General features: G+C 45.4%; 1 protein-coding gene across 5 annotated transcripts in view; it reads left to right on the top strand.

Annotated features, from left to right (window-relative positions):
* Positions 1-1,119: 1,119 nt before the first annotated feature.
* MEIS2 (Meis homeobox 2) overlaps positions 1,120-20,431 on the top strand; it is a 174,204-nt gene continuing 154,892 nt past the window's right edge. For 3 of the 5 annotated variants that reach the window (XM_086748557.1, XM_086748559.1, XM_086748558.1), the window contains exons 1-7: positions 1,905-2,630; positions 3,667-3,899; positions 5,578-5,719; positions 6,188-6,238; positions 6,993-7,043; positions 7,930-8,079; positions 18,266-18,380. In XM_086748557.1, coding sequence (XP_086604683.1) covers positions 2,619-2,630; positions 3,667-3,899; positions 5,578-5,719; positions 6,188-6,238; positions 6,993-7,043; positions 7,930-8,079; positions 18,266-18,380 — 754 coding nt within the window. In that variant the 5' untranslated portion in view covers positions 1,905-2,618. Of the gene's footprint in view, positions 1,297-1,904; positions 2,631-3,666; positions 3,900-5,577; positions 5,720-6,187; positions 6,239-6,992; positions 7,044-7,929; positions 8,080-18,265; positions 18,381-20,431 lie in introns of those variants that run through there. The other 2 variants (XM_086748556.1, XM_086748554.1) reach the window with 2 other exon arrangements.

Below are 20,431 nucleotides of genomic sequence, written 5' to 3'. Positions count from 1 at the left end.
TCCGGTAATCACTATCATCATCACAGGTACTCAATCATTCATCATTTTGGAGGGGTTTATTGACCTCTGGAGCTCATTCCCTACGCTTATTAAAATCAGGCCAAATATCTATAACTACTCCTTGAGTCATTTTCTGAAAGTTTAAAAAAAAAAATCTTAAAACCATCGTCATCGTCACGAAAAAGCAAAGCAAACCCAACCAAAACCTATCTGAACAAATCGTATTTTTCTGCCGTGTATTTGTAAAAGCCGTCTATGTATGAGGCCACATTCACAACTGGGTACATAATCATTGATAAATCCCACTATTAACGGGATAGTCTGTTTTAGATTTTATGTGCAGGGGACCGTGAACGCGGGTGGGGGGCTGGGGAGGACAAAACTGCAGCAATCGATAGTTTGACCATCGCTCCTCCCCCAAACTTCAAGCATCCCCCATGATTGATGATCCCGGGTAGCTTTGGTAATTGACTGTTCCGAGGTAAGGCACGGTTTAGCTCCGGCAAAGTGATTGGGCGAGAGAAACACACCAAAATTAACGCGCGTGTGTGTGTGCGTGTGCGTGTTCGGAAAAGTTCATTTGGTGCTGAGGGGTGGTGGGGGGGTGCACCATCTCACTTAATTTGCTAAATAACCCCACTGTAATTAGCACTACCATTAGACGGCATTACCGAGCTAATACCTCAGCACACATTCCGCAAGCTCAACGTCGATCCGCGGCAAAGTCCGGCGACACACGCACACACATGCACACGCACACGCGCGTAAACCCAGCGCTCGCCGCCGGATCCGCTCAACGCCAACAAACATCTACATAACATCTGGATCTCTCCTACAAAAGGCTGAGCACGACTTTGTTTTTAAGCCCCTTTCAAAGCCTGGCAGCCTAATCGCAAACCTAAAAGGGATTTCCCCCGCCTTCCCCCCCCTCCCCCTCCCCGGCCCCCCCCACGACATCCACAGCGGGCCGGATCGCAGCGGTCACTCGGGGAAGAGCGGTGCCGAGTGCGGTGTGAGCGAGGCGTTCTCTCCATGCCCTGGAAAAAAAAATTAATTTTTAGAAAAGCAGAGTGAATTGTCAGAGGAGAGGAGCCGGGCGGGCAGCACAGCGCGCCGGCGGGGGCCCGGCGGGAGCGGGCTCGCTTCCCGGGGCAACCCCACTTCGGGCGGCCCCCCCTGGGGCCCCGCCGCTTCCCGCGCCCCCTCCGCGGCGGCGGCGGCGGCGGCCGGGCGGTCGCAATCGAGCAATAAATTCGGCGCGCAAATCAGAGGCCAAACATCGCGGTTAGTCGGAAGGTATTTTTGTTGCTCAAAAATAATCGAGCGCAAACCGACCCGGGGCTGGGCTTCCACCGCACTTTTCTCCTTGCTCTCTGCAGTTTTCCCCTGCCTCTCCCCCCTCTCGCACACACGCACTCTCCCCGTCCTTCCTCCCCTCCCTCCCTCCTCCTCCCTCCCTCCCTCCCTCCCTCCTCCCCTCCCTCCCTCCTCTCTCTCGCACGCTCGCTCGCTGCTTCCTACACGCGTTGCTTCGCTCGGGGCAGGGGCTGCTGCGCGGCTCCCCCCCGCGCGGCCGCCCCGCCGGCGCGCTGCCCGCCACCGCCACCGCCGCTCCGCCGGCCGGGCCGCCCCCGAGCCCCCTCCGCGCCCCGCCAACGCCGCCGCCGCGCCCCTCCGCGCCCCTCCGCGCCCCCGCCGCCGCCGCCGCTCCCCGCCGCCGCCGCCGCCGCCGCCGCCGCGCTGCAGGACTGGCTATGGCCACCACTACTTCCGGGTTCCGTCACTTCATTCTCCCGCCGATCAGCGCCGCAAAACTGAGCCTCTTCTATAAGGCAGCCAGCAGCCAACCTGCCAACACTCACTGACACTCACTCATCTCAGAGAGCGAGGCAGAGAGGGAGACAAAATACCTACCGGGAGGAGGAGGAGGAGGAAAAAAAAAAAAAAAAAAAAAAAAGGAGAGAGAGAGAGGGGGGGAAGTCCGGGCTTTACAAACTATTCAATTTTTCTTCGCATCTTTCCCCACCCCCCCTTCACAGTACTTTAAAAAAAAAAAAGGCAACAACCAACCCTATAGAGCGATCCTAAAAGGCAAAACGCGAACGCGGAGTTACTGGAAGAAGAAAACCGGGGTTAAAAAGATTCCTCCTCTCTTCTTCATCATCATCAACCATCATTCATTCACTACCTTGACATTCCCTGGCTTTGATTGACAGCTGGAGTGGCAAAAAGCCATGAGACACGACAGTTTGGTTACATGTGGGTTGCTGACGGGCCGATCGTAACCTTCAGTTTGGGGGCTTGACAATTTTTTTTTTTTTTTTTTTTTGCGTAGAGAAAGAAAAAAGGAAAAAGAGAGAAAGAAAAAGGAAAGAGAGAAAGAGAGAGAAAAAAAGAAGAAAACACAGAAACTCATCGTGGTTCTTGACTGTTTTTTATCTATTATTGTTGTTGTTGTTGTTATTTACCCATATTGGAGGATAGGAGAAGTCTTTAAGTGGGTCGCAAAAAAAAAAAAAAAAAAAAAAGAGGAATCTTCTTCACTCTAAATCACTTTCTTTGCTGGACTGGGATATTAAATATACGACACATCCAGGAGTTTATTGGAGCGCAGACTGATGGCGCAAAGGGTAGGTTTAAATCTCCAACACTTACCTATATATAAATCCTCTCTTAAGAGGGGCCTGTCCGATTTGCTCTCCTCTGTTGCTGATGATGATGGCGGCCACTATTAAAAAATAGCAGCAAAAATTATTCACTAGCTTTTCTGTGTGTGTGCGTGAGTGTCTCTCCGTGTGTGTCTCTCTCTGCAATTGTTCCACGCTTTTTTCCTCTCCAGCTTTTCCCCCAGCAGCGCGGTTTCCCTGCTCCTTGCCTGCTCAGTAGCACGGGTTTCACAGGGGAAAGCTCGCTGCTGCTGCTGCTGCCGCCGCCGCTCCCGCCGCTGCCTAGGAAAGACTGAGAAATACATATGTGTGTCTGTGTATATACGAACATATATATATGTAGACACATATAGCTGCTTTTCTTTTTTTCTTTTTTTTCTTTTTTTTTTTTTTTTTTTTTTGTCTCTGGCTTTGACAAGGACACGGGGAATTGCTACTAAATAATGTTTCTGGTAACTTTCAGATTATTTCCCCCTTTATCTCCCCCCCTCCCTTCCCCGATGCACCCTACCTTTCCTCTCTCCTTCCCAGCGTTGATTTATTTATATAGTTGCTTTTGATTCCGCTTGTTTATTCATTTATATTTTATATTTTTTTGTCCTTCCTTTCTAACGCAGAGTAACTCTAGTTTCTCTCCTCCTTCCTTTTCACCCCCGTTTCCTTGCCAGGGTCCCTCCTGCCCCTGCTGAAGAGGACCATCTCCCCCCGCACACACACGCACTTTCCCCCTCTGCCTCTCCCCGCACCCCTACTCCTCCCTCAGCGTCTCCAGCCTCTGCTCCCGGTCCCCGTTGATTTCATTTCGCACATTTCTCTCTCCGTTGTAGCTGTTCTTGTTTTGTTTTGCTCTGTTTGTGTCTGTCCGGGCGCTTCACTCTCTTCTGACTTTTGTTGTTGTTGTTTGTTTTTTTACCCCCTCCCCCCCCCCCCACACCTCTCTCTCTCTCTCTCTCTTCCCCTCTTTCTCTTTCTTTCTTCTCTTCCGGCCCGTTTTTGACAGTACGATGAGCTGCCCCACTACGGCGGGATGGACGGAGTAGGGGTGCCGGCGTCCATGTACGGGGACCCCCACGCCCCCCGGCCGATCCCCCCGGTGCACCACCTCAACCATGGGCCGCCGCTCCACGCCGGGCAGCACTACGGCGCCCACGCCCCGCACCCCAATGTCATGCCGGCCAGCATGGGCTCCGCTGTCAACGACGCCCTGAAGCGGGACAAGGACGCGATCTACGGGTAGGTGCCGCCGGGCCGCCCTCCGCCACAGCCCGGCACCGCAGCGCCGGACCCCGCGCAGCGGCCGGGGCAGGAGTGGGGAGGGGGGCGGCGGGGGGCTGAAGGCCGAGCCCCGCGGCGGAGCGCGGCGGGGGGCTGGGGGCCCGGCCCCGCAGCGGAGCGGGGCGGGGGGCAGCCCCGGAGGGAGGGCGGCGTCCAGGGAGCCCCCCGCCACGGAGGGAGACCCACGCGGTGGCACCGCCACTGCCACCGCCGGCGGCTGCGGGGCCAGGGCGACCCCGGCCCGGCTCTGCGCTGAGCTGCCAGCCCCTGCGGGAAACGGGTCCTGGAAAAACGGACCTCTCAGGGAGAGAGACTGGGCTGGCGGCAAGCGGTGCTGCCTTGCCCTTTTCTTTTTTTGTCTTTTTGTCTTTTTATTTCTCTTTTTTTCTTTTTTTCTTTTTTTCTTTTTTTCTTTTTTTCTTTTTTTTTCTTTTTTTCTTTTTTTTTCTTTTTTTCTTTTTTTTTTTTTTTTTTCTCCCCGTGGGTTTTTTGTCTCTCTCGGAAAGGCCCCGGTTAGGAGTTCAGACAGGAGAGGTGGCTCTCATTGCTCTGGATTTGAGTTGGAGAAGTGTTGTTCTGGTGTTCTCCTTCGTGCCATGCTAACACTCTTCCGACACTGTAAATAAAGAGCTGTTCGCATCGCGGAAGGCTGTAGGAGTAAAAGGGATTCGCTTGTCGCAAGCAGCTCTTCCCTGAGACAGAAGAAATAAATACACCGGGGGCAATGAGCCGAGTTTTCTATTTAAGAAAGAAAGAACATGAGGAAAAAGAAACACGGACCCAGTGAAACTCAAGCCTGTGCCAGGGCATTGCTTGGGGGGAATGACACCGATTCCCTTCAGTGCCTTTTAGAAAAAATACTAAATGGTCCTAAAAGGAGAGACAGTAATATCTATGACAGAGCGTGGGGCCTTGATCAGGCACCAAAAGGGAAAAGAGAGACAAATGCACGCTTACTACTTACCACGCAGATTTTTTTTTTTTTTTTTTGTGACTAGACCAACTATGGGAAAATATTTCGCGGAGTGCTCCCTCCCTCCGCCCCCTCCCCAGCTCACTTATCTGGACAGCTGGTATTTTACTTGGGTGTGCTTCCTAAGCCAGGAAACTTCACCACATTTTTGTTAGCAGGCCCCTTGAAAAAAAAAATAAAATTACGTATGAAGTAGTTTGCAGTTTGCCTAGCCGTGCTTCTCGTTTTAGGTTATAGCTGGAGGGCAGGGATGGGATCTTCCAGGTTTCGCCTTATTTCAAGCTGTGGCGAAAAGTGTGAGGTTCCCAGCTGAGCTGCTGCTTGAGTGAGCGCGGTCGGTGCCTTGCGCGTTTGGCGGAGAGGTCACTTTTGTCCTCATCCGTGGGGACCGCACGGGGGGATGTGGCTCGGGCATTGCCATTTCAAAAAGGAGGAAAAAAAAAAAAAGCCCAAAAAACAAACCCATAAAACCCACCACCAAGCCCAGCGTTTTTATTTCAAAATGTTGTTGTCCCCTGCTCTGTCCGAAGCCACACCGCGAGGCTGCAGAGTGTGGCTGTGTCCGTGCATTTAAAAAAAAAATAATAATACTTGTTGATTAGTGCTCTTCTCTCCCCCTCTCCCCCACCCCCTCCCCTCTCTTTGTGTGCCACTGCCCGGTAGGCACCCGTTGTTCCCCCTCTTAGCCCTGGTCTTTGAGAAGTGCGAGCTGGCGACCTGCACTCCCCGGGAGCCCGGCGTGGCCGGCGGGGACGTCTGCTCCTCCGACTCCTTCAACGAGGACATCGCCGTCTTCGCCAAACAGGTCCAGCACCTCTCCCCCCGTCCCCGTCCCTTCCCAGCCCTCCCGCCGCCTCCTGGACCCACACGGCCGGGCCCTTGCAGGGGGTGCCCCCCCCCCACCCCGCACCCCCTCTCGGGCCGTCCAGGGGGTGCGCGCTGGAGCCCGGCTCCCTCCGCGCTCCCGGGCTGGGGGCTGACGGCCCTGGCCCTCCCGCCTTAGCGAAAGGGAAACGGAACCGCGGCCGGGTTTTGGAGGCAGAGGGAGCGGGGGTAAAGGCGGGAGATCAAAAAGAAAGGGACTCCTGGGGCAGGGGCGGCCCCGGGCTGGCGGGAGCGGGGCAGGCTCCTGCTCACAGCCGGATTTTGGTTCGACCTGTACCGGCCGGTTTGGTCACAGGAGGGGTTCCCTTCCCCCCCCCCTCCCCAGTGATCCGGTCAGAGGGTTGAGGAGAGAAGCTGTAATTCACGGCGCTTTTCCTTCTTCTTGCAGGTCCGCGCCGAGAAACCACTTTTTTCTTCAAATCCAGAGCTGGACAATTTGGTAAGGCCTGCTGACCCCTCTGCTCCGTTCCCCGCCCCTCACCACCCCCCCCGACATCCGCCGCCGGCTGCTGGCCAGCGCCCTCCGCCGTCCGGGGCGGCGGGGGCCCGGGCTGGGGGGTGCAGGGGGGGTGGTGCGGGAGGTTGCGAAGAGGCTTCAAAGGGCCACACTCGTACGGTGAGCCGGAGCGAAGCCCCCAGCCCCAGAGCATTGCGGAGCCGCGTTTGAAAGCCACGGGAAGCTGAAGGGAGGGAAATAACCCCTTAAGCAGAGAGAGCTGGAGATTTCTAGCGTAATTCTTTTGCTAATGTGAGCGATTTCAATATTCAAAGTGCCTAAATCCGCTTGTAAAGAAGATGCCAAACTATTCATCCTCTCCTCTCCCCCCTCCCCTTTCTCCTGCCGGCGGGGGGGGGGGGGGGGAGTACGTGTTTGGCTGCTTTGCGGACCCTCCGGGGTGAGGGCCGGGGTGCTGAGAGGGAGCACGGAGAAGAGGAAGAGGTTTTCTCCAAGATCGCGGTAATAAAGCACTAATCACCGCTCCTGGGTTAAATATGATAGAAATTGAGCGCTTAGGTTAAAGTTGATCAAAATTGTTCAAGCGTGAACAATGAGCTAAAATCCCAGATAATGACTGCGCGCCCTGACGGCCCCCCTCGCCCCCTCTCTCCCTCGCCCACTCGGGCTCGTAGCTCTGCACGGGCCCCCGAGCTCTTGTCTCCCATGTAACCCCTTGCTCAAAACTTTCTTGCAGATGATCCAAGCAATACAAGTACTAAGGTTTCACCTTTTGGAATTAGAAAAGGTAAGAGCCAGGGAGGTGGGCGGGGGGCAGGCCCTTCCCTCCCCCCCCCCCCCCCTCCCTTTGGCTGTTTGGGATGACTTGTAAACATGGCCAGGGGAAAGAGGGGAAACCAGTGTGATATTGTAACCTGGGCCATCAGAGCATGTGACATCCGACAGTCAGGATGTCACCCAGCCCAGCTCGGCTTTTTTTTTTTTTCCCCCAGTGTAATTTCAACATTTAATATTATCAAACCCTTTCCATCCTGCTTACTCCTTCACTCAGTAGAAGCTCTTTCCCTGACTGGGAAATAACGTGTTTCACAAAAAAAAAAAAAAAAAAAAAGAAAGAGAGAAGGGAAAGCGCTCCCGCCTTCCCTCAGCCCTGGCCGGCGCTTTAACCTCAAGCCAGTACCCCGAGGTTAGGAAGGGGCCGGGGGCCCCAGGGCGGCCTGGGGAGGGGGCTGTGCCCTGGGACGCGGGCGGCTCTTCTCGCAGCCCCAGCTTTGCTGCCAGCCGCACAGACCTTTTTTTCGGCCCCGGTTGAAACTCATCCAGTCCCGAGTGACCAGTTGTACCTGTCCGGGCTGGGCAAGCGCCCGGGTCCGGCTCCCCCTGCTCTGATCTTATCGTCAGATGGGATTTTCCTCCCCGCACCAGACCGAGCCCACTACCTCGCTGTCTCTCTCTCTCTCTCTCTGTAACTTGTTGCTGCGGCAAGTCTCTAGAGAATAATATGTGCTGCAACAATTTCTCTATTGTTTCCTTGCCTTCAACTATTGTGCCCCTTAATTAGAGTTACTTGCGGAGTAGATCAGAGGGTTGTTCTGGCTACCAAAAAAAAAAAAAAAAGTTGCAATCCGATATTTTGCCATTATTGATGCCATTATTCTCGTTACTGTTTTCAGGTTCATGAATTGTGCGATAACTTCTGCCATCGGTACATTAGCTGTTTGAAAGGAAAAATGCCAATAGACCTCGTTATTGATGAAAGGGATGGCAGCTCGAAATCAGACCACGAAGAACTCTCAGGATCTTCCACAAATTTAGCCGATCATGTAAGTCCTCCCGATTTCTTTACGGCATTTTTTTAAGACTGACCTGCTTAGAGGACCTGTCTCTGGTTGCACTGTTTCGTTGCTGTTGTCTATTAGTGCTACCGTTATTGCTACTCCAGCCCCTCACCAGGTCGTATCCCATCTTTACACTTTCCTCCCTCTCGCTGTGCGAAGTTGTGGACGTGCACAAGGTGCCTTCTGCTTCCGTCTGTAAAGCAGGGAGTTTGATGGTTTGTAAAGTTTCCTGGTCCGGGGCGGCTTGGGGGAGCTGGGAAACCGTGGGTTTGGTGCGGGGATCGGCGCTTTCTCTCCTTCGCTGCCAACTCTGTAATCCAGGCAGCGCTGTAAGGAAACGCAGGCAAGAAAGTTAGGCAGAAAGTTTGCTGGTTCGCCCCCCTCCCCCTCCTCGGAGCGGGGAGGGGGGGGGTGACAAGTGATGAGAGTTATTGGCAATATTACACCGCATTAAAAAAAGAGGGTTAGCACATTAGAGTTTCCAATGCTTGTGCTTTATAGCAACTTATTGTCAGAATATGGACTTATTGCCAAACGCCTGAAGCATCTTCATAATAAAAGACAGTAACCTTGATGAAGCAATTATTAACAATGTATTACAGAAAGCTGGAGAGAATGATGATTGAGTAACCGTAGGTTAGCGGTTGATTTTAACACTTTAGGAGTTGGTGAATTAGTGTTATATGTGTAGGACTGAACGTTGGTGTGCGTGGTGAGGAGAGAGCCTTTGTTTTTTCCGGGTGTTAGAGCGGCTCTTGTGATCCTTCAAAAGCTGTGGACGCGGAGAGACTTCGGGATGTGAAGGGAAAGATTGCAGCTGGTACCACGGAGCAGGGAAGGAACAGCTCTGGTTAAAAAGAGTGGGTGTGAACTCTCGTTTATTTATAGGAACGCATCCCTGGGGGGAAAAGGGGTTTACACACTTTTAGATTCAATTGAATTCATAATCTAAATGATACAGTCTCATATTTTAGCGGTTGAAATATTAATTTAACACCCGGTGTGAAGTTAACCATGCTCTCTGCACAGGCGCCCGCCTTTCTTTCCCAGCAAGTTCAGGGGAGTAGCTGTCAGCTCAGGGAGAAGGAGCCTTCTAGGAGCTTTTGTTTCCTTTGAAAACACGTTGTTTGTGTGTGTATTTGATAATTACATTAGACCTGGACTGAAGCTGAATTGGGAGATAAAATAATAATAAATTCTTCTAAATGCCCCTCTTCTGTCACGGCTTAGCTCCAGAGCCCGGGAAATATTTTTGGACCCAAGCCTTAGCTTTCATTTTCTCATTTGTATTCGGTAAACATTGCAGGACAAGGTTTTTGCGGTGTTTCACATTTTAAATCTATTATTTTGAGAGAAAAAAAATGTATGCAGAGGTTTCTGAAAGTTTGTCTGCTTATCAGCTATCTCACATGTAGATAATAAACTCTATGAGGCATGACACTATTTCAAAAATATTTGTCTTATGGCATTTTACAACCCTAAATTCGTGTGCATAAGTATTCTGGGAGAGTACTTGAAAAAAAAATGAAATGAGTGGCAACCTGAAAGATATGGGGTCATTGTGTATAATTTGGAGCAACAGAGGAAAAAAAAAAGGAGGAGGAGGTTTTTCCAGTACAGTTTCTTTACAAGAGTGTGTTTCAAGTGGAAGTGTAGAAATGGAGCATGCTTGTGTTTATATTGAAGAGATTAGATAAACTAGCCTGTTTAGGGTTCTGGCAGATGGCGAATGCTCAAGCCAATTTGCAGCACGCCATTATAATATTTAAATTCACACACAATGATAGGACAGGGGTGGAAGGGGTTAGCATTTTGATAATTTGATAACTATTATCTTCCCTAAGAAGAATCTCCTCTTGCTTTTGTGGCCCCCAAAACAAACTCAGATAAATATGACAACCCATTTATCTTGCACCCGTTAGGGTTTACCACTTCATTGGGTATTATAATTTAAAGCCTTTTATTTCCTGGAGATTTGAGCTATAACATTTTTACTTTAGCCCCCTGCTATTTGTTTTGAAAGGAAGCAATAATTTGTGCAACCAGAACACCAACTGGGAAATGAAGAGTTGTATCACATAGTTACATTTTATTCATGCGTTTTGGGAAATGTGTCTCCTTATTGGATTTTTTTTTCCTTTGGTATATTAGCTTGTTTTCCCAACAAAACTTTAGCCGTCTTTTATATCTTAGTCAAACTACCGTGTGTGTACACATTTATATTTGCACCGTACAAGGTTCCAGCAGGAAGAAATCCACTTTTATTCATAAAGAAGGAAAGGCTTTAAAAAATTGCTAACATAAACATGCAAGACTATCAAAAAACGAGCTATCATTTGTGAGCATCTACCTGAAAATGTAGCAGTTCAAGCATGCAAATTTGTCCAATTTGACTCTCCAGGTTTATTTTTTCATTTGCTTTGATATGCATATTTAATACATAGCCTCAGGCTAGATCTCATTTGGTGAAAGTTGGTGCAGGCGTGATGATGAGCCACTTCAGAAGGACAGAGACAGCATGTTGTTTCCTCTGTTTTATGTACTGGCCCACTGTTCTGATCCGTGGGTCTTTCCCTCATGGTTTTATTTGCACATGAAATACCAGGAGCATTTCAACTGATTGGCTACGAATAACGATAGCCAAAAAGAAGTGTAGTTTAATTTGTTGTGTGCCAAGGTTTCTCCTGTGGAAGTGACAGTTCGTGACAGCTCTTTGACACCCCCAAAATCCATACACCTCTATTCTTCTGAAGTGGTATAAAGCCATACTGCGTGTGTTTGATGTGAATGCGAGGGGTGGTGGCCGTGACAGTGGCAGTGCTGGACCAGGAGCGAAGGCAGCTCTCAGTTTTATTCCTTTGCTAGACCTGAAAACAGGCCTAAGGGAAAACAACAGAAAGAACTGTAGGATCAGCCAATATTTACCATAAGACTTTAAACGGGGCGCTCAAATAGTACATGCTTCCCTTTTCAAAATCTACTGCTCTGCTATTCATATAACTTAATTGGAAACCAAAACCAAAATCAACAGAGGAATGAACCCTTCAGAGATATACCTGTGCTGGAGAAAGGAGACAGCTGTAAGCAGTTGGGCTATACGTGTTTGGTAATAAATGCGTTTATCGAATTTTATTTTAGTGCACCATTAACTGCTATGTAATACAGTAAGTGTAAAGGGTCCAGGGACTTGGTAGATCAAATAGTGCAGTGCTGGCCACAAGAAGCTGAAACTTTTGTTATTACTCTGCTGTGTTTAGTAAATATAACAGCCCATAATTAGTGTTTGAATTTTTAACACCCTCATATTTTTTTATTGCTCTGAGGTATTAGCTGTAGATGGGAAGAAGGTAATTACAGCTATGCCCTGGCTGAACCAGATCAGTTAGGGGAAAAAAAAAAAAAAAGAAAAGGAAAGAAAAGAGGAAAGAAACCTTTCCAGCTGCAGTTCAAGTTAAGTTTCCCAGCACAGACAATTTATTACTGTTCAATATAAACATTCTGGGCCCTATCCTGCATTCTGTGTTCAGCCTAAAATATCTGCTGAGATTGCCAAAAATTCTTTTTTTTTTTTTTTGGAGCTGTTCAAAACTGAAAAACATAATGCTTCTAAAATTTGGAAATTTAAAAACATTTCAAGCATATGATAACATTTCGTACTTTAATTACATTTCTTTTGTACCTGGCTTCACCTGGTGCCACACAATTCTTCCTTTAGCACAAACCTACTTTGAAGCCTAGTAATTCTCCTGTAGAAATTTATGGCTCTCCTTCTGCTGGCTTTCGTGGGAGCAGGATCAGGGCCTCAGTCTTTCTGATATTTGTTTATATGTTCTAGTCAATTTGCAGCTGAGAGGTAATAATACACAGATCATCATTCATAAAATATAATTAAAAATGGATAGAAATATACATACATCTCTTTTTTATAAAAGGACTGTTGACAGATTAGAAATCTGATGCCTTAGCTGTAGAAGAGAAATATTAGTCTGAATATTAAACCTTTCAGCTCTCAAATGAGGAGATACTTTTATTTAGTACTTTTGGACATCCAGACATTTTGTATTTCTTTAATATTTCCTCTCAAAGAATGGTCTGTGCAAATTCCTGACATCTTGCAGATGAGAACAACTAAAAATAGGGTAATATATATCTGTTCCAGTTATATAATTAAACCTTTAGGTGAGATTTCACTAAGTAATGAGGAAGTAATTGGGGGCCTGATACTGCAATCTCCGGGTACGCCATACTTTGAGGGACTTCAGTGGGAGTTTTGAGTTTGCCAGAAATGCACAATCAGACTCCAAAGGTGCCCTTACTGTTTGCTTTGTGTCAAAAGGGAAACCAAGTAGCTAACTGTAACCATACTAGGGCAAACTTTTTTCTCTAGCAACCAAATTTCTTAGTATGTGGCTTAAGGCTTAGGAAGTTACTGTAGACCCTGCGCTTTCTGAAGGGGCAAGGAGTGTCAGGAACTTTCCAAGACTGTAGAGAATATTGTAGGTATTCCTCTTTTTGATGGGCCAAGGTACTTCACAACCAAAGGTACTCTATAGCTCTAATTTGAGTGATTTAATTTTAAACTGGGTTCTCTTCAATCTGAACTGATACCGTGTTTCACTATCTGTTTGATGCTGGTGTTCCCTCTTTGGTTTGAGTTGTCTGTCAGTCTAGATGAAGTGTAGCCACACAGAATGATGTAGAAGGACAACTGAAAAAACAACAAAACCCTGATTTTTCAAGTCTCAGTTCCTTGCTGACAGGTGGATTACACGTCTGATTTCAATCTTAACTGGAAAATACAAAGCGCGCAGCTTTTCAGAGTGTTGCCAGGTTCTAGAAGTGTCAAAAATTCCTCCTGACACTGTCCTCAAATGCAAAATTAAGGGACAAGAATTAAAACTTGTACATATGCATACATATGTACACAAATATCTGATAGGTCACAACACCTTGTGTTTTCCTTAAGTTGTGTAATTCTGATACAAAAAGGTTATCATATTAAATATGTATTTGTAAGAAATTAAACCTTAGTAGTATCAAGAGCAGTCTTTTTTAAAAAGCACACATATCATGAAAAATTAGAGTTTTTTTCATGGCTCATTTACTTAGTGAAAGTTTCTTTACATAGTAAGTTTATTATTACTGCACTCCACAATAGTGTCTAAGACACCGTCCTGAACTTTATACATAGAAAACATGTATAGACAGACGCAGATGCACACAGATACACAGGTCAATGTATGTGTATAGGTTTCTGTGTCCGACACAGTAGATCACCTTTTGATATACGGCGGTACCTAGATACAGATTTTTGTAGTATCAGTCATGTCAGTCGTTCCACTGTGTTACTTGTAAGAACAAGGTGCACAGGATCTGGCCTGTATTTGGAGGGCAAAATGCCATCCCTATCAGTAGTTCAGCTCAGTTTTGTGTTTGCAAAACTAATTTAGCAGAGAAACCTTCAGACTGTTGAGTTCAGCCTTCTTCACAAAGAATGAGCTCTATATCCGTTGTAGTTTCTTTTATGAAAGTAAGTTGTGTTTTATTTGTTCCTGCAAGATCAATGGTTTTGCCCATTTCATCTGATAAAATGTAAGGGCCCGATCCTGTCATCGTTGTATTCTTAAAACTTTGGTTAATGTCTCTAAGCCAAATCCTGCTCAGCTTACTCACACGGGCATCAGCTGGCCTGATTGATTTGACTTCCTTATGGTTAATTGAGTCTTTAATATCACCATAAAAAGCAGTGTGAGATCAGAATCAGCCCTAGCGGGACTACATACACTCACAAAAAAATTAGCCAGACTTTGCCCAGTGGAAATTCTGAGCTTAAAAAGTAAGAATTGCAATTTAACAGAAGGTTATCATATATAAAATTTCTCTGTTAAACATCTCTGTTCAAGAAATCCTGTAGCAGTGTAAAAACTCTTAGAGTTTCCACCAGATTTGCAGCATCGACAAAAGAGAAACGCGTCAGATCTGCTTTGTATACCAGGGGACTCTCGTCCTTTCTGTTGCTCTTTTCTAGATTTAGCAAAATTCAATGGTGGTGCTAAACCAATTTTTTTTTTTTTTTTACTTTCAAGGGAAAAAACACTAGCAAAATTGTGTTTTCTAGGGAAAGCTGTGTGTGTAAATGAGAAACAGTGGATAGCAGCGCAGTGATCTCCTGTGGCCCTGCCAGTACAAGCTTTCTCCATATTGTCTCCTGCTTTTATATTAATTACAACTTGCATTATCAGCTGCGAGTCTGTAGCCCAGCAAATAGAAAATACTGCCCCTGGAGACCTAGCTTCTTGTATCTATTTTCCATCTCCTTCTATTGTGCTCTACTCAGTATTCACTGCTTTTCTCCTGGTAACACTGCTCTTTAACACAATTAGGTAAGAGCAAGAGGAGCACCATATTTGACTCCCAATTATGAAAACTATTGGGAATAGATACATGTGTGCTGTTTACCTTCTATGGTGTCTGGCATTAGTTTAGGTCATAAGTGTGTGAAAATTTTATAGTATGCACACGTACACAAAACAGACAATTGGATTTTGGCAGGCACCATCCGCACTCTTCAATGTGTTCCTGCAAAGCGTATTACTGAACTTGCTAGAAGATATGAGAAGTCATGCTAACTTTTAGCATGTAAGCGTGTGTAATTTATCTAAAGCTATTTGGTTTTCTGTTTTGTTTTGTTTTCTTTTACAGTGTGATAGCTTAATACAAATTCCATTGAAATTAATAGAAAAGTTGCAATTAATGTTAACAGGCTTTAGATCAGTATCTCTTTAGGTACCTAAACTTTTCTGATAAAATGTTTCCAGTGAAGTACACTTCAGATGTGTCTTTTGGTCTGATTTTTTTTTTTTTTTTTTGAGAAGACATACATAAAGTAACTACTTACGATTAGGCATTTGGCCAAGAAGTTTTTCTTGAGGGGTGCAAAGTTGGAAACAGTCTAGGGGAGAAAAAGAGTAGTTCACTGACACGTACAATGATCTTAGTCCAAAGCAGAAGAATGCTGCCTTTTTATGAGACTGTAAACTCCACCCCTAGAGTTATTTGTCATTTTTTATAATATTAAAGCCTAGCTGTTTTCCTTCCTTTCAAATTCCTCCAACATCCTACTGTTGCATCTTGTAAATATCTCATCTTATTATTTCTGTCCTTCAACAAAATTCTGCCAAATTACTTCCTCAAGAAAGCTGTGTCACAAGAAATACATTGAATTCTCAATCAATACAGTCTGTCTTTCTAAAACAGGATCTACAAACTGAGGTCAAGAGCAACGCAGCCTGGTAGAGACAGCAAGTGTTTTCAGCTGCGGGAAGTCTTATTCCATGAGCCTTTCCAAATCGTTATGGTTTTGAAACAGAAAGGCCGGTCTAGCTTTTGAAATACTGTATGATAGGTTTTGGATGACATTTGCCTTAAAACATAACTGAGGTGTTACCAGTTAATTATTGTAATTTTCATATGTGTGATAAGGAGCTCCAACAGCAGCCAGCTTAAGAGAGCCTGCAGTGCATAAAATTAACATAACTCACTGTGTTCCCTGAAAAGTTTACCCTAGGTGAACATGTTGCAATTATTACATTTTCTAAAAGAAGGTTCCAGCCTGATGTTGTTGGAGGGCTAAACTCATGCTATGCTATTGTTTCTTCCCTTTTTTCATGTATTTCTTCTAGCTCTTTATCTGATTACCATCCGGCAAACAGCTGACGCTAAGAGGCTGCAGAGGGCTGAAGAGCTCCTGTCTGCTGTTTGCCTTCAGCTTGAAGCTATTTGAGTGGCTTCCTAACTCAGAGATAAAAAGAGCAGCTCATAGGCACAACTGTGTTTTAATCCAGGCTGTAAAGAAACTTGCTCAGTTTTTGCATTTTATTTCTAGCTGAACTTTTTGCTAACCTTGTTTTCAACTTCTTTGCTTTTTTTTTTTTATTTTTTAATTTTTTTTTTAATAACATCTGCTTGAACTTTCAAGGCTTCTCATCTTGCTTTTTGTATTTCTTTCCACCTGATTCTATAAAATAATGGTAAAGTTTTGGTTTTTTGTGGGGGGTTTACAGTATTAATAGTGGTTTCTAAGACCTAATTCATGCAACAGCCTCAATGAATATAAAATAATATCGTTTGGTGGGTTTGTTTTTCTTCCTGTTCTGGTTCTGTGTGAGGAAAAGTAGATCAGTCTTCCAGTTTTTGGAGGGGGTGGTGGTTTTGTGCCATAAGTGCTGTTGTGCTGTCTGTTGTGCTGAGAGGTCAGGCGAATTTCAGATCCTGGCCTGTCTTCTGATTTTACTTGTATCTTCCTGCTGATGAACTGCATACGTGGGTACACGTGTGTGTCTGTGTAAGGTAAAGGAGCTTTGGATCCTTCTTACCCTTTAGTCACCTAGGGCTTTGCTGGGAACCTTTTGAAGTCATGGGCTCTTCCCTTTGTCTCTGCTGCGATCTGGGTCAGGCCTGTTGGATTTATGTTACTGGGTATTGTAGCGAGCTGTTATTTGGCAGTTCTATTTTGTGTTGCTATAGAGCATGTGGTACTAATCAGAGCTAGGAGATTACTTTGAGATGTTTCAATATATTTTTTGGGACCTGATTCCAATCACACTTACACTGAATTTTACAATGGGTAAATCAGTTGAGTTTGTTAAACCTAGTCCTACTACACATTGGGGTAGATGAGGTCAGAATCAGTCCTGCTCAAAGAATTTATCCAAACTTGTCGCTTGCTGCTTCCAGGATCTCCTCGTGCTTTAGTAGTCCGTTGTTATTTCACAATGCAGATTTAAAACACAATGGAACCTAAGAAGCAATGATTTATTATTTTTCTTAAGGGGGGATTTTGTGTTTGTTTTCTTGTTGAATTATAATAAAGCACTTGATTTAAGTTGTCACATACAGGTGACAAGTAACGCAGGTCCAGACCCTAGTCTGATCTGTTTCATGTGTTCTTGCTCTCCTTTTCTGCCAGAGGAAATTCCATCTCTTGCCTGCCTTCATGTGGTGCTGATAAAGCTCTTCCTGTACAGTAGAATTCCTGTTTTCCTTTAAGCAACAGCAGGGTATTGGGAATGATCAGGAAAGGGGAGGAGGACAGGAGGAGAATACACTCAACAAAGTAGCACTAAACCGTAACATTAAGTTTTCCTCACTCATCCTTTTAAACAGCAGCTCCTTGCTCTGGAAAAGCCAATACTCAATAAATTAGAAAGCTTGCATGAATTATATGACTAAAGTACAGTAGTTGAGGTCTTAGGCAAGTTTTGCAAACTTCTTATGTCTGTTTTTTGCATTCCCTGTTGTCATGTTTTATGCATAGTAATGTAGAAAGAATTACATAAAAATCACTATACATGTTATTTTATATAATCACCTGGTGGTTATTCTTGACAATACTTGTAAGCGAACTGTTAGAGTGATACATCTAGAAAGTCTTTTGAAATGTGTCACATCAAGGTGGGGAGTGGGGGGGGTGGTGAGGAAGCATCTTTCCCGGTGTATAACATCTTTCAGAGAAAGCTTGCTTTTTTTCCTTCACAACTTTGCATTTGCTTGAAGTTTTTGGTTTGTTTTTTTTTTTTTGTTTTTTTTTTTTTTCTTCAGCATTCAAATGGGTGAGAGAGAGGGTAGGGTGTGAGGACACGCATGTATGTTCTCCTCTACTTGAAACAGTTTCCCTCCTCTTCCTCTCCCCTCCCATCTCTAGTCAGCCTGGAAAAACAAAGTGGGGGGAGATGGTTTGCATACCGAGTGTCCTGTTCCTATTGTGAACACCTAGTATCATAACCTAGTATCGTAAACTGTGCAGGTTGATGCTCGCTCCCCTGTGTAGCTCATTAAGAAACTAATTTAATTTTTTTTTTTTTCCTCCCCTGAAATATTCTTCTGCAGTAGTATTCAAACAATTAAATCCAGACAGCTCTTTGGAAAGTTTAAAAAAAGAAAAAAATCAGTCCTTTGCTTTACCAAGTAAATCTTTGTACCTCCTCTGCTTGTCTTTGCTGAAGAATTATTACACTGTGCAAACAGTATCGGTGTTTGGCACGCTTCACAAATGCTAATGTGTATACTTTTCCCCCCCTTCTCCTCCCCTCTTCTCCCGGTTTTCTTTCTGTTCTTCATTTGCTATTGGAATGGGAACTGTGGAAAAAATTCCTTGGCACTCTGACACCAGAATCCTTCATCTTGGAGAGACCACGATGATGCAACCTCAACGCACTCGGCAGGCACACCGGGGCCCTCCAGTGGGGGCCACGCTTCCCAGAGCGGAGACAACAGCAGCGAGCAAGGTAAAAGGTCAAACTTTTTCCCTCCGCAAAGTAGGCATGACTAAAATAACTCCAGCTTTTTTTTTTCCTATATCAGTACATCTGCCTTAGAGTAAACATGGAGGGGCAGACTTGCAGTATAATCAGCTGTAACTTAGGGAGACGGTATTTCCTTTTCCTAACCCACTTAGCTGCATTTTATTATTATTTCAAAGTGAAATATCTAATCTTCAAACAAGCTTTGTAATAACAATTGATTAGTTCTGCCAATTCCTTTACAAATTTGGTTATCTACAGTTTATTTTTGTGCGGTGTAAGTAAATATCATGACAGACATACTCTCCAGCTGTGATGCAGTTGTTTGAGCTGGGTTATGGACAGAGAATTTAACCTGTCGTGTTAGCTGGGGAAGAGGCTCCTGTATGAAGTTACGAAGCTGCTAAATTATATAAGGTAGAAACAAAACCTGAATTGGACAGAAAAATATTTCTTGCAATGTTTGCTTGTACAGACTTGTTTCTGCTTCTGAAAATCTGAATTCAGCATGGTAAATAGAGATGTACCTGACCTGCAAAACCTCTGCTGGATCTATATACATCGAAGCCTTCTCCAGGGTTCAGGAGTTTTGATTATTATTTCAGGGTTTTTTTTATTTCCTACTGTGTTGCACCTTGTGTGTGGTCACCTGCATCCATGCTGAGTGAGTGTCAAAGGCTGTCATTCTGATATGATAGTGTTTTATGCTTGCTCATTAGCAGCATAAGTGACTCCAGAAGTGAAGAGTGAAGTCTGCAGTGCTAAAAGTTGGGTTAAAATGGTCTACTGTCACTCTTGAGTCTTGACTCAGAATTGATTTATTTTTTTCTTTTTTTAAGACCAAATTTTAAGGTGGGGTCCATTCTTGTTTTTCTTGTTATTATAGATTAGTTAGTAAGTGAGACATTAACCTTTACAAGGTCTTATGATATCCTTCTTCTGTCTCGTGCATCTACAGCATTTTGCCGCTGTGTTTCCCCCATGTGGGGGTTGCACATACCCAACAGAGCCAACTGGCAGGTTTGCCACCCATGTGGGCTCCCAAAACTGGAGAGGGGAGCAGCCTTTGAGGCTAGAGCTGCCGTGACTAGTCCCATGCTGCGGGCTGCTTCCCACCATGATATTTGCTACGCTTAGGCAGCGGAGCAGATATGTGATTTCACGTCTCTCACGTGGCCCACTGCTTGGCACAGAGCTGGATCCCCTCGTCTGTCTCACGATCTGGTGTCGTACGCATTGCGATTCTAGGAACTTGCTGTTTGTTTCTGGTAGAATGGTTTGGGTTTGTCTCCTATTTGTATGAATTGTTTATACATTTGTAATCTTATTGCTGATAGAAAGCAGCCATGGCACAGGGTGTGATCCAGCACCAGCATGAGTCACGCGGGATTTTTTTCTATGTGGTTGGATTGGAGCTGTATGCGGCCCAGCATGAACTATTACAGCTTCAGCAGCTAATGAAAGGGAGAGCTTGATTGCTAAGCAGCAAATTGGGGTTATGTCTATTAGCTGGCCATAGCCTTTACTGTTGATCAAATACTTACGTTGTATATGCTGGCTAAGATGCTTGGTGTAGCAGATATCATTTGTATACTTAAAAATTAATCCTGTGAGTCGTCTGCCACAGTGTGTTCATTCCACCCCTAGGTAAGAAATTTCCTCACACCTGTATCCCCACTCTGCCTCAGCAACCGCTTAGAAATTATGAGGTTTTTTTTTTTCATTGAGCCATGTTTGATGTAAAGAAATCCCTTGTATTGACATTCAGGGATCTTACATCTCACTGGTCTCCGAAACCTCGTCATGTAACACGGGGTGCTTGAGAAATATTGCTAAGCATAAGAAAAAGCAGATGATAACTACACCAGCTTCCCATTGGAGACTGAGGTTTCTGGTAATACATGAGATTTAAACAAACCTGTTGCACCCATTTCTGCAGAAGGGAACAACTGCTGAAGGGCCAAATCAGTCACTAGGGCTGCCCGGTCTAGCAGGGTAAAACATCACTAGTACGCTTCCCTTTGTGCTCTGTTGGG

Source organism: Chlamydotis macqueenii, chromosome 5 (assembly GCF_036417535.1).
Source record: "Chlamydotis macqueenii isolate bChlMac1 chromosome 5, bChlMac1.mat, whole genome shotgun sequence".
NCBI classification, from domain to species: Eukaryota; Metazoa; Chordata; class Aves; order Otidiformes; family Otididae; genus Chlamydotis; species Chlamydotis macqueenii.
This window is presented reverse-complemented; position numbering and strand designations above follow the sequence as displayed.